The sequence below is a fragment of the Pelophylax lessonae genome (assembly GCF_965119305.1).
Source record: "Pelophylax lessonae genome assembly, chromosome: 4".
Lineage (NCBI taxonomy): Eukaryota > Metazoa > Chordata > Amphibia > Anura > Ranidae > Pelophylax > Pelophylax lessonae.
This window is the reverse complement of record NC_138771.1, coordinates 123354486-123368208: the sequence shown is the minus strand read 5'-3', so window position 1 is coordinate 123368208 and position 13723 is coordinate 123354486. Positions and strand designations below refer to the sequence as shown.

Here is a 13723-nt window from a genome sequence, read left to right as displayed (position 1 = left end):
AATTTTTTTATTGTTATATCACTTGTTTTCTAATATTGCTGGCACTGTAATATATTTATGGCACTGTAATATATTTATTTATATTAAGGGCACTATAGCAGCACATGCCACTTTAATCATCATTAGCACCTTTCACTTTAGTGCTGTACCCCTATTTGCACTCTGCTCTATAGGCAGTCTGAAGTAAACTAATTAGTTGTCCACTTACACCCAACTGCCCTCCGATCCAGCAAGATGGAGAATGAATCCTTGTTTGTGCCCGATCAGAATGGAGCAGGGCAGGTGTAAACAGGCACAAGTCTGTTTACATCTGCTGCTCCATAGAGAATGAAGGGTCTTATCTGGTCTGCCTGAAAAATAGATGGATCAGATTGCTCATGTGAAAGAGGCCTTACATGCCCTCCCTGCTTTGTAAGGTTTAGGAGGCGACTATGGAGTAATTTACATAATTAATCCTCAATTTTTTTGTTAGGTCAGTGTTCAGATTTAGGTTAACAGCCAATGACCAAACTGCAAAGACAAAGATATTTTTGGTATGCTGTGTGAATGGAAAACTGAGGTTTCTCAAAGCAGACTCCAAAAGGAAATGCCCTTTAAGGATGAAGTGCAGGTAGTTTGAACAGCATTATTTAAAATAAAAAAAGGACCAGTCACACTTACTGCTTCAACGTGTTTATTATGTGCCAAAAAAAAAACAAAAAACAAAAAAACAAAGAAAACGACACCACATCTGTAGGATAAGTGCATTTTTCTGCTTGCATAACTACAATGAGGTAGAGACTTTACACACAGCTTCACAGAAAATACCCGCACAGGGCAGCTAGTGCAGATTTAGCTCAGCGTGTACTGGAAAGAGAACATTACAGACAGTGGAATCTTTGGCACGGAGCTTCCAAACAGAAGGGGGGGGGGGGGGGGGCAGAAATAAAACATGGACACGATTCAAAAAGGCTAGCAACAGTTTTCATAGGTCAGATTCTTCCTATAACACTCAACCTAAGAGCATGGGCACATCCCCTCCAGGTGAAAGGTCTCATCTCTCTAGCCTCTACCCCATTCTTAAAAATAAAATATACATTACAGCCCTTTACTGTCCAGCCAAACATTAAGTGTTTAAAAACTACCATCCCCTGAAGTGCAAATTAAAAAAAAGTGCATAAACATCCTTAAAACTATATACACACACACACAAAAGGTCATCTGTTTCAGCCAAGGCCTCGAGTCTGTCCTTTTTGTTGGAAGTTCAGTTGTACAAATATATTTATGTTTAATCTCTTAAACTAGCAGCTCCCAGAAACAGAAAAGTTGCGATAATGTTAAAAGCTGCCAGGAAAAAAAAATTGACTTAAAAACCATCTAAGAGTGTAAAAAGGAACCGGTAAAAATCCCCCAAAAGGGTAAAATATGAAATGATTTGATTTTAAATAAAGAGCAGATACTGCTATTGTTGTTCGAGTAAAAATGCCAACTGAACAACCAGTTTATGCAGTTCAGATGGGACATTAAAGAAATTGGAAGGCATCGGAAGGCACTGTATGGCGACGGCAAAAAACTGGGCAATTGTCAATGAATACCTGCAGTATTTGCAAGGAATGTAAAAGAAGCGCCTGCAATAAAAAAAACAAAAAACAAAAAAGACTGAGGCATTAATAGTCAAACCTTCAGACAACTGTCCACACACTGCTTACACTCAGCAAGTGTTGGAGGACTAGAATGGGAACTGCAAAACATTGGGAGGCTAAATATGCACCTCCTTAACCATAAAAAAAAATCCTCTATCCCTGGCAAGAACTCACTGTGCACAAGTGCAAAAACTATTACAATGTACAGTAAGTGCCAAAACACTATCACGTGACTTCCCCCACTATCCACTGACTCCTGTCAACAAAAAGTATAAGTGCTCCATGTGCTGCCTAGAGGGGCACAGGACCTAATCATCTCTTCAGCTTATTTGCTCTGAAGCCTTTTCCTATTGGTAATATTAGCTGGAATCACGGCTCTTCTGGTTGCGCATGAGAGGGCGGTGATGACGGAGGATCTCCATTGAGTGCTGCCAGTGCCAGCAGGAACGGCAGAAATACTTGAAGCAAACCTTGAAGAAAAGGGGTAAAGAGATTACTTTTTTGCACCACTGACCTCAAACTTTAAAAAAATAAAATAAATGCACTTTTTTGCAGGTACGATGTGCATTTATTTTTTGTAGTAGGAGCCTGTATAGAATTGCAGTCAGTGTATCTTCTTGCCAAAACATCCTGTACAGGCGAGCAGATATTCCATCAGGAAGGCTCCATGAACTACCAAACTACCACAGCGCTGTGGTAGTTTGAGAATTACAAGCCGACAGCTGCCAAGGGTGTAGGCTGTAGGGGCTTGTAGTTCATTCAGATACAGAGCTGTGTATGGCGGCCCTGCACAGCTGCACTGTTTTCAAACAGTGACAGCCAGTACCAGGAACTTCTCTCCGTTCTGCCGACACATCAAGTGGGTCAGCAGCTGCAGCACTGGGATCAGGTTACATGTCCCACCCTAAAACTGGGTGGAACGCGTAACCTGTTCGAAAGGTGAACTTATCCTTTCACTATGCAACACTGGACTACGGGCAAAAATAACAATGAACAATTTTATGGAGGCCTTTTCCACACACTTCACAGATACACATGATTATGAACAGAAAACACAGTGATGTGTATTACCAAGTAGTACGTATTGAATCTCATACTTTCTGTAAAATTACAGTATCCAACCAATAACCCAGATGAGTCTTTTGCCCAAACATGTTACTGATCCCTATATGGGTCCACATCCAGCTGAGAGCAGGGGCATACCTTTTAGGGCCTGGAACCATGCAAGGGGACTGCACCTCTGGACCCATGTAGTACCATGCTGCTACCTGCACTTTTTGCTCTGGGCAAAAGTGGGGACCCCAAGCAAGATACAGAGCCGAAGCAATATTATACTATTACAGCGTGGGGTCTGGGTACAGTTTTTAACATTACATGCAACACTTCTATATAGTAGCAGGCAGTGAAAGGGGGGGGGGGGGACCACCACACATGGTTAGCATAGAAAACTTCACAGGGAAGAAAAGGTCTATCACCTAAGAACACTAGGAAAAAAACTGAGTACTGACCGGTGTGGAGTTATAGTAGTTCATCTAGGGGGTATGTCCAGCAGTTTTTGCAGTGTCCAATCACCTAAAAAAGGTAGCAGCCCACAGCCTATAACCAGGATTTACAAAATACCTAGCCAGTGTCCTATATGGCCAACAAACTTTTCTACTTTTGCAACATTTACACCATTTTTTATTCATTTTTTGTCATGTGGCCTTCACACCCAGTTCTGCAGCCAAACCTGGAGGAACTATTCCGAAACCTCCAGCTCCCATCCCTTCAGTCCCAGCTTCCACCCCTTCAGTACCTTCTGCCACTGCCTTTTAAACACAGAAGCCTTCTGTGTTTGCAAGGGATAGGTTTGTTCAGTATCTGGATCTAACAGTTCCCTGCATGCGCTCACGACAGATAATAGCCTACCTAGAAGGCGTGACGCCTACACAAGGAGGTGCTAGAGCATTGAATAAGCGATGCTAGTCCAAACAAATCCAATGGCTTTAGAATTACCTGGTCTCTGCAGAAAAATGGACCAGGCTGAGAATTGCAAGCCTGGCACACCGAATCTTCAAGATAAGGATCAATCTGAACCTAGAAAGAGAAGAGGAATTCCATTACATAAAATTACTCAGCATGAAAGTCACCATTGAAACAATACTCTAGACCAATTCCAGAATCATCTTCTCCTGTTGGCTTTTTTCAGCTTATGGAAAGACTGAAATTGTCATGGTCTGAAAGGTTTGCTGTACCACATTTCAGACCTTTGGACATGCAGTACTAAATTGTTTCCAGAGACAGGGCCAATTTTCTAAAGGTGTTGAGAAACTACACTTAATTGAGTGACAACCAGGGCTTTGCATCCGGAACATGGCATACATTCCCTGTCAAGAGGAAGTTCAGTTGCACTAGTTATCTAGTTATCTCTCCAGCAGCCCTTTGCTTCCAGACTCCCCCCCCCCCCCCCCCAAACCACTAAAGTGGCGGCCGCTCCAAACGGCTGCAAAATAAATGCACCAAACACATTTCTGGCTATTCACAGGGACCCCAGGGAGACCCCCACAGCATTCCCATGCAGCACCCCCAGCGGGGGGAAGGGAGGGGAGGGAAACAACCCCAACCCAGCCAGAAGAAGGATACTACAGAGATCACCAGCCCTGCTATCCCCTAGGAGTGGGCCCACAACTCCCCAAACGTCCCCAGGGACAAGGGGGTTCAGTACTCACCACTCCAGCAGCGGACACCACTCAAAAACAGGAGACCTACCACCCTAAGTGGGGGGTGCCGTCAGCCAAGGAGAGATGCTGGGAACACGCGGGCGATCCGGGTTGATACATCCTCTGCGAAGCGCAGCTCCGCCGGCTCGTCCCCATATGGAGGGGCACTGTCATTGGGAGGCCTGGGTGTACCAGTAACCTGCGACGCTCGTTGGCAGGCTGGGACTCCATAAGGATCTATGATACCCAGTCCGAGGCCCAGCTCTGCAGTCACTTGTAGTCCTCCAGGAAAGGAATCACTGACTAACCAGTGATAGTGAGAAGAAAAATCTATTGTGCAAAGAGAAAAAACACTTAAATTCATAAAAAAAAAAATTAGAAAGCCAAGACGCTAGGTCTCAGCAGGGAAAGACCTAAAGCTCTGCTCCTGAAGCTAGGCAGCTTGAAACTGAAGTAATCTCAGATTGGGTTTTGGTAATGGCTGTGGGATGGCCCCCTAGTGGCTTGCAGAGGTACAAAAGTTTTTTGGTATTAACCTGATAATTATCTGCCTAGCCTGCTCCTGCAGAATGCGCCATTACCCATTAGTGAAGGCTAATACCATCGGGCGGCGACTGTCAGAAGACGCAAGAGAAATCTTAATTCCAAAGAGAAATCTTAATTCCAAACAAAAGTGCTTGTATCTGATCGAGTAATTTAGAGAACGAAGGTTCAATATCAGGCGGTAATTTCCTGAGGGCTTCTTTATCACAAAGATGTGGGAGTAAAAACCCCTGCCCTGCCCTTGGAACTGGGATCAAGACGTTCTGATCTACTAGGTCTCCCATCTGAAGACTCAATCTCTGGGCAGGCTGGTGACCAACAATCTCTCCAGCGGCCGGGGATCGAATTCCAGTCTGTGGCCCCTGGTCACCAGATCCAAAATAAAAGGGCTTAAAATCTGGAGTACTCTCTCCAGCTCCAACACATCCCTTCTGAGGACTGGCGACCAGAACTGGACAGAGTCCAAAGAAGGTTAAACTAATTAGAGGACCTTAATTATGAAGAGCTTTTACAATCACTTGATTTATTCTCCCTGGAGAAGAGACGCCTGAGAGGGAGATGATAGCAATTTACAAATACCTCAACGGTGGTCGCAGCATAGAAGAAAAAAAACCTTAGAAATACCGTCACCAGCAAGTTTAACTAAGCCTTTCAGGACAGCACCTGGGGAGAGAGTGCAGCTCCACCGAAAGTCAGGAAACACTGCAGTCTTAATCCCTCTTCCACCATGCCTTCAGTTATAAAGTATCCTCCGACATGCTTGAAAACAGAGCACATAGGTCATAACTTTTATAAAGTACAACATTTTAGGGAGGGTAGTAGGCTGCTGTCCTGAAAGGCTCTTAGAAATACCGTCACCGGTAAGTCTAACTAAGGTCATCTCAAATCGCCTTTCAGGACAGCACCTGGAGAGGATATAAAAGAGTAACTTACCCTAGGGCGGGACCACTGCCTGCAGTACCTTCCGCCCAAAGGATTGATCTCCAGCAGCCAGTAAGTACATCTTATAGTGCTTGAGAAAAGTGGAATAACTGGACCAGGTAGCTGCCTTGCAAATTTGTTCAGGCAAAGCACCAGCCCAGGATGTAGCCACCGACCTGGAAGAATGGGGCACCTTCAGGAGGAGTCTCTCCTTGAGCTACATAAGCTACCTCAATTGCCCATTTGAGCCACCTTCCCAAGGTGCTCTTTATAATTTTCACAGGACCTCGTGAGGGTGAAAAAGGTGTCAAACAGGGCATTTGACCTTCTGAACTCTTTGGTGACAGACAGGTAGTGTATTAGACACCTCACATCCAGGGAATGAAAGGCTTCCTCTTTAGTGTTAGCTGGTGTTGAAGCAAAGGTTGGCAGCACATTTTCTTGAGTACGGTGAAAGGATTTAGTTATTTTAGGGAGAAATGTTGGATCTGTCCGAAGAACAACTCAGTCTGGAAAAATAATCAAAAAGGGGTCTGTAATAGAAAGAGCCTGAATCTCACTCACTCTTCTGGCAGAAGTAATTGCCACCAAAAAAAAGTGTCTTCAAGACCAAATGTTTCAGAGATGACTGTTATAAGGTTCAAACGGAGCCTTAGTAAGTCCTTGTAAAACTAAAGATAGATCCCATTTGGGAAAAACTGGATTTTTGACTTAACGTAAAATCCCTTTCTCTTAAGCTCATTGACAGACGCAGATTCCATCTCTTGATATCCGTAGGGTATTACTGCCCCCTACAGGAGTAGGACACTAGGCAGAAAAAAAGTTCTGGCTACACCTATGGGCAGTCCCAGGGGGTATACCCTCTCTCTCCCCACTATAGGATGTCAGTTATGTAACAAAGGAGTGTCAGAGAAATCAAACCAACCCAACTCAAAATAGAGGGGCGGGTCCTGCATCTGTCAATGAGCTTTAGAGAAAAGGATTTTACGGTAAGTCAAAAATCCAGTTTTCTGTCGCTCATTGACAGATGCAGATTCCATCTCTTGATATCCGTAGGGACGTCCCAAAGCAGTGCCATAAATGAGGGGTGGGATAACAAAAAAATCCAATCCAGAAGGCCAAAACAGAGCCAACCAGAAGAACAGAGGACTAATTGAAAGAAGATGAGACCCACCTGAAAAACAGACCCCCCCCCCCCCCGAGGTAGACCAAAGGTCCCCTCAAACAGCAGCCAGCAAAACCTTGCGGCCAAAAGAGGCATCCGCCGATGCCAGCACACCAACCTCAAAATTTAGTAAAGGTATGAACAGACGACCAGGTAGCCGCCTTGCAAACCTGAAGCACCGACGCCTGATGGCGGAAGGCCCAGGAAGCACTAAGCCCGAGTAGAGTGTGCCTTAACAGGGAACGGAGGAACCCGACCCTTAATAGAGTAAGCCTGCAACACCGTCTGCCTGATCCATCTGGAGATCGTCGCGGCAGACGCGTCTGGAGCCACAAGGATGACTGGAATTCCTTCCGCCTCTATCCTGCGAAAAAGCTTCGGCAGCAACGAGAGGAGGAAAGGCATACAGCAGCTGATACTGCCCCCACGGAGCAACCAGTGCGTCTTTGGCGTCCGCCAGAGGATCGCGGGAGCGGGCTACAAACCTCTGCACCCGTTGAGCCGAGATGCCAACAGATCCACATCAGGGGTGCCCCAACGAAGGCACAACTGGTGAAACATCTCTGGATGAAGAGACCATTCCCCTTGATCCAAGGTCTGACGGCTGAGAAAATCTGCCTGCCAATTTTCCACGCCCGGAATGTGAACTGCGGAGAGAGCCAGAACAAACCGTTCCGCCCAACGAAGGATGCCGGCCACTTCCACGGCTGCCAGAACACTCTTGTGCCCCCCTGGTGATTGACATAAGCCACGGCCGTGGCATTGTCCGACTGAATCCGAACCAGCAGCCCCGAAGACGCTCGGTCCAGAGAACCAGGCAAAGCCTGATCGCTCTCAGTTCCAACACATTTATCGGCAGCCTGGATTCTTCCAAGGACCAGAGCCCCTGAGCAGACAGCCTGCCGACAACCCCTCCCCACCCGGATAGACTGGCATCCGTAGTGACAATCGTCCAATAGATCAGAAGAAATGACTTCCCCTGACTGAGCATCGGAGACCGAAGCCACCAAACCAGGGACTCCCTGGTCCGCTCACTCAGCCGTATCCGATTGTCCAGGGAATCGGGATTCCGATTCCATTTGAGAAGATCTCCTTTTGGAAAGTCCGCGTATGAAACTGAGCAAAAGGTACTGCCTCGAAAGATGCCACCATCAGTCCCAGAACCCTCATGCAGGTCCGAAGGGACGGCCAGTTGGCGGACAGTAACAGCTGAGTCGCCGACTGTATCTTCTGGAGTTTCTCTGCAGGGAGAAACACCTTGGCCAAGGACGCATCCAAAGTCAGGCCCAGATAGTCCAGCCTCCTGGAGGGAACCAGGGATGACTTCTGCAGGTTCACCAGCCACCCGAACTCTTCCAAAGAGATCATGGTGATCTCCAAGTTTGACAACAGAGTCTGCGGAGACTCCGCACGGAGGAGGAGGTTGTCCAGGTAGCCCAGAACCGATATGCCCCGCTGCTGCAACAGCGCCAGAACTGGGGCCAAAACCTTTGTGAAGACCCGGGGAGCAGAGGCGAGACCAAAGGGTAACGCCACAAACTGATAATGGTCCTCTCCCACAGCAAAGCGCAGAAAACGCTGATGTCCTGCGTAAATGGGAACGTGAAGATAAGCATCATTGATGTCTATGGAGGCCAGAAAGCCCCCCTGATACAGGGAGGCCACCACTGTGCAAATGAACTCCATCTTGAATTTTTGCACCCGGACAAAACAATTGAGCGCCTTTAAGTCCAGAACTGGACGCACCTTGCCCTCTTTCTTGGGCACTGAACAGATTTGAGGAAAAAGCCCCAGAAAACGTTCCCCACAGGGAACCGGAACTACCACTCCCTGTTGCATGAAGTCCTGCACTGCCCCCAACAGAGCCCTTAGGCGATCCGGGGACAGTCGCACATTGGAAGGGAAGAACCGCACTGGTGGAACTGATCGAAACTCGATCTTGTATCCCCGACCGTAGGACCTCGTGAACCCATTTGTCTTGAATCCTGGAGAGCCATGGGTCCGGGAACCGGCGACGATGCCCTCCCACCCCCGATATGGGTGGGGGCGCACCTTCAGGCCGAAGCGGACTTATCCTCAGGTCTGGAAGGACCGGATTTTTGCTTACCAGACAAGGGTCTCTTGAAACCCCCCCGGGGGGCCTTGGAGGGCTTCGCCTTAACCCACCCCGGAGGAACGAAAAAAACTTCTTGTGAGCTGAAAAGGAAGGTCCCCGTCTGCGACGAGGTTCCTTACCCTTGGCAGCCTGCGGGAGAAAAGTGCTCTTGCCCCCAGTGAGACCCTTGATAATCTCATCTAAGGTAGCACCAAACAGGCGATCCCCCTGAAAAGGGAGATCAGTCAAGGCTTTTTTGGAAGCCTGATCCGCCGACCAACACTTCAACCATAGCATGCGCCGGAGGACCACTGCCGAGAACAACACGCCCCAGCAATGGAGCAGCATCCAGCGTGGCGTCACAAACTGTAGCCCCTGCACCATCTGGTCCAGCAACTCCACCACGGCAGGGGGGAGACTTCTCCCTTCCAGGTCACGGCGTAAAAACTTGGCCCATTCCGTCAATGTTTGCGAAACCAGAGCAATGGTAAACACTGGTCTGAAGGCCGACCCCGCCAGGGAGAATATAGAGCGGGACACAGATTCCGCCCTACGATCAACCGGATCCCTAAAGGACAGGGAATCCTCTAACGGGATAACAGTAGCCTTATTTAGCCTGGAGACCGGCGGATCAACCAAAGGCGGCACCGTCCATTTCTTAACCACTTAAGCCCCGGAAGATTTTACCCCAATTCCGACCAGGGGGTATTTTGCGATTCGGCACTGCATGACTTTAACAGACAATTGCGCAGTCGTGCGACGCTGTACCTAAACTAATTTTTTCCCACAAACAGAGCTTTCTTTTGGCGGTATTTGATCACCTGTGCGATTCTTTGATCACGCGCTATAAACAAAAAAAGCGTCAATTTTGCAAAAAAAAAAAAATATATTTTTTACATTTTTTTATATGAAATTCCCCAAGTAAAAATCAAAATTTTTTTAAATTTTCGGCCAATTTGTTTTATGCTACATATGTTTGGTAAAAGAAAAAAAAAAAAAAACGCAAAAGCGTATTTTGATTGGATTGCGCCGATCACACGCGCGGGGGGGTCCGTGACCGCGTGCTCGCTCCCCAGAGCCTCACAGGCTAGTGACATTATATATATATATATATATATATATATATATATATATATATATATATATATATATATATATATACATATATATACACACACACACACACGTCACTTTGCCTGTGAGGGGCTGACCGCCGCAGTATATCTACTTGCGGCGGTCGGCAAGCGGTTAAGGAGGGACTCTTCAAACGGGTAGCGCCTAGCAATCCGTTTAGGCATCCCAGGGGGTCGTTTCGGACGGACCCACTCCTTAATATCGTCAAAGCATTTGGGAAAAGGAAACACCTTAGCCACCCTGGAGGGCTTGCGAGTGCCAAAGACAACTTTCGCATCAGTCGCATCCGCAGGTGCAACCTCCAGCTTTAGGGTCTCCCGGACAATCAGTGCGTCCACCAGCGCCTTGTCTTGCGCTATTGCGGAGGCAGAAAGGTCATCCTCACTATCAGAGGAGACAAGGCGCGAGACAGCAGCCCAAGAGGGACCTGCATCAGCAGTGACTGGCTCAGAATCAGAAACTGAGGCATCAGACGAGACAGGAGTAGGCGGGGGTCGCTTTTTAGCCCACCCGGGACACAAATGACTCCAGTACCGCCGAAAGCACATCAATTTTGAGCTGGGGACCGGAGGGCCCTGCGGCCACCTCGAGGGGATTAGGTGGGGACACATGTGCAGCAGGGACCATGGTACACCAGGGCAAATGACAAAATGAAATTTTTTTTTTTTTTTTTTTTAATTTCACCCAGCGCTTCAGCGCCCCCCCCCCCCCCAGTGGCCAGGCAGCGTGCCTAGAGACCCCCGCAGAGAGAGAAGAGACCCCCAAAAGGCTCACCACACTATGCACCAGAGTTCAAAAGGACTGCTCACAGCACTGTCCACATGAAAAGGAAGTCCTGTGGAGCGATCTTCCCCGGTCTAGGGAGGGGCTCCACCCCCTCACACGCCTCCAGTAACTCCCACTGCAGCCCAGCTCTGAAGAACAACGAGCTGGGTGTACCAAGATAGCCGCCGCCATGAACTACACAAGGGGCTACAAGAAAATTGCGGCCCCGCGCGCGGGAAGGGGGTCCCCACCAACATCAACAGGCAAGCGATCGGCAGGTAGGCCCTAGGGAGCCAGGGAGGCAGTCCCCCCGCACAACAGCCGCCCGCACCGTCGGGACCCCCCACCCCACACACACACAAAGGGGGAGAGGGACACCACCGAAGGGGGGGGTGCATAGAGGAACCCAGAGCAATGGGGGTCCGACCGTCCCAGGGAGAAGCCTGCGTCCACCCCAGAGTCAGCCATAAGGGAAAGGGGGGGAAACAAGTACTCACCATACCAGAACAGAGCGGGCGCCACTCCAGACAAAACCCCTCGCCACACAGTTTTGGGGGGGGGAGGTTTGCCAAAAGAGACGCTGCGACTCAGTTGCCGACCGGCCGCAGCAGGTCTATGTCGCGGCCGACCCAGCGCGGAGCTAGGGCCTGCACGCGCTTGTAGGCCGGCTGGGGTGACCACTGGATCTCAGCATCCAGCCCATCGCCCAGATCCAGCATAATTGCTTGTAGATCTCACAGGAACAATTCGGAGGAAAAAAGCTAGCTAAAAAAAACTTGCCAGGACCAGAGATCCCAGCAAGGAACTTAGGTCCTTACTCCTGACTAGGCAGAAAAAAAACTGACTTTCTATAGCAGGGAGAGAGAGTATACCCCCTGGGACTGCCCATCGGTGTAGCCAGAACTTTTTTTCTGCCTAGTGTCCTACTCCTGTAGGGGGCAGTAATACCCTACAGATATCAAGAGATGGAATCTGCGTCAGGCAATGAGCGACAGAAATTCTTAATAGTCGTTGGCCTGCTTCTAGCTAAAGCCTTAAAAAAACCTTATAATAAAGTCTCTTGTGATCAGGTCTTTTCAAAGAAAACTGAAAGAGCCGCAACCAGTGTCTTCAGAGTACTTGCAGCTAATCCTTTCTCCATTCCTTCATGGAGGAACTCTTAAATTTCAAGTAAAAATTGATTTTTGTAAGATCTTACCGTAAAATCCTTTTCTCTTAAGCTCATTGACAGACATAGTCCTCCTTGATTAATATCAACTCTGGTTATACTGCCCTCTACAGGAGTAGGACTAGACAGGAAAGAAAATGTTCTGGCCACACCTTAGGGGCAGTCCCAGAGGGTATATCCTCTCTCTCTCTGCTACAGCAAGTCAGTTATGTCACAAAGCAGTGTTTAGAGAATTTAACCAAACCCAACTCAAAAACAGAGGGGCGGGTACTACGTCTGTCAATGAGCTTAAGAGAAAAGGATTTTACGGTAAGATCTTACAAAAATCCATTTTTCTCTGTCGCTCATTGACAGACATAGTCCTCGATTAATATCAACTCGGGACGTCCCAAAGCAGTGCCACAAATGAGGGGTGGGAAAATGGAAATCAAAATCCAATCTAGAAGGCCCAACTGGTGCCAACTAGAAGTTTTATAAAGGCTCATCAATCAAAAGATGAGACTCAAATGAAATTCCAACGGAAAAAAAAAAACCCTCGAGGTAGACCACCGGTCTCCTCAAATTGCGGCCTGCAAAACCTTGCGGCCAAAAGAGGCATCTGACGATGCCATCACATCAACTTTATAACATTTTGTAAAGGTATGCACCGACTACCAGGTAGCCGCCTTGCAAACCTGGACCACTGACGCCTAATGGCGGTAGGCCCAGGAAGTACTGAGCGCTCGAGTGGAGTGCGCCTTAACAGGGAACGGAGGATTCTGACCCTTAATAGAATAAGCCTGTACCACCGTCTGTCTAATCCATTTGGAGATAGTCGCAGCAGATGCAGGCAACCCCTTTCTGGGGCCATCCGTGATCACAAAAAGTGAATCCGTTTTATGGAACGATTCCGTAGTCTTCAGGTATACCCCGATTGCCCGAACTACATCCAAGGAATGCAACGCACATTCCTGAGGATGATTGGGCTTAGGACACAAGGAAGGTAGCACAATATCTTCATTCAGATGAAAATCTGAAACCACCTTAGGAAGAAAGGATGGCTTTGGATGAAGAACTACCTTATCCCTATGAACCACTAGATAGGGGGAATGGCATGATAATGCAGCCAGTTCTGACAACCTGCGGGCAGAAGTGATGGCCACCAAGAAGGCCACCTTCTGGGATGATGTAAGCAAGGGAATCTCCCTGATATTTTCAAAGGGAGGTTTCTGCAGAACCGACAAAACCAAATTAAGATCCCAGGGCGGTAAGGGCGCGCGCACTGGCGGAGCCAAGTGCCGCACCCCCTGGATGAAATTCCGCACCAAGGAATGAGTAGCCAGCGGCTTCTGAAAGAAGATTGCTAACGCTGAAACCTGACCCTTGATGGTGCTCAAGGATAGTTTCTGCTCAACCCCCTTTTGCAGAAAAGCCAAAATTCGGGTCACCAAATAGGTATGTGGGGGAAATCCCAAAGATTCACACCACGCAATATAAGTCTTCCATGTGCGATAATAGACTTTGCTGGAAGTCGCTTTCCTTGCTTTAATTGGAGTAGGAATAACTGAAGCTGACAATCCTCTGTCCTTCAGTACCTGGGTCTCAATGGCCAGGCCGTTAAAACCAGTGACT

General features: G+C 48.0%; 1 protein-coding gene across 4 annotated transcripts in view; it reads right to left on the bottom strand.

The window, feature by feature from the left end:
- Positions 1-668: 668 nt before the first annotated feature.
- The window catches only part of CPEB1 (cytoplasmic polyadenylation element binding protein 1), a 159342-nt gene continuing 146287 nt past the window's right edge, over positions 669-13723 (bottom strand). For all 4 annotated transcript variants that reach the window (XM_082256525.1, XM_082256526.1, XM_082256527.1 and 1 more), the window contains exons 10-11: positions 3618-3698; positions 669-2092 (exon numbers count right to left, since the gene is read on the bottom strand). In XM_082256525.1, the coding sequence (XP_082112651.1) occupies positions 1982-2092; positions 3618-3698 (192 nt within the window). In that variant the 3' untranslated portion in view covers positions 669-1981. The remainder of the gene's footprint in view (positions 2093-3617; positions 3699-13723) is intronic.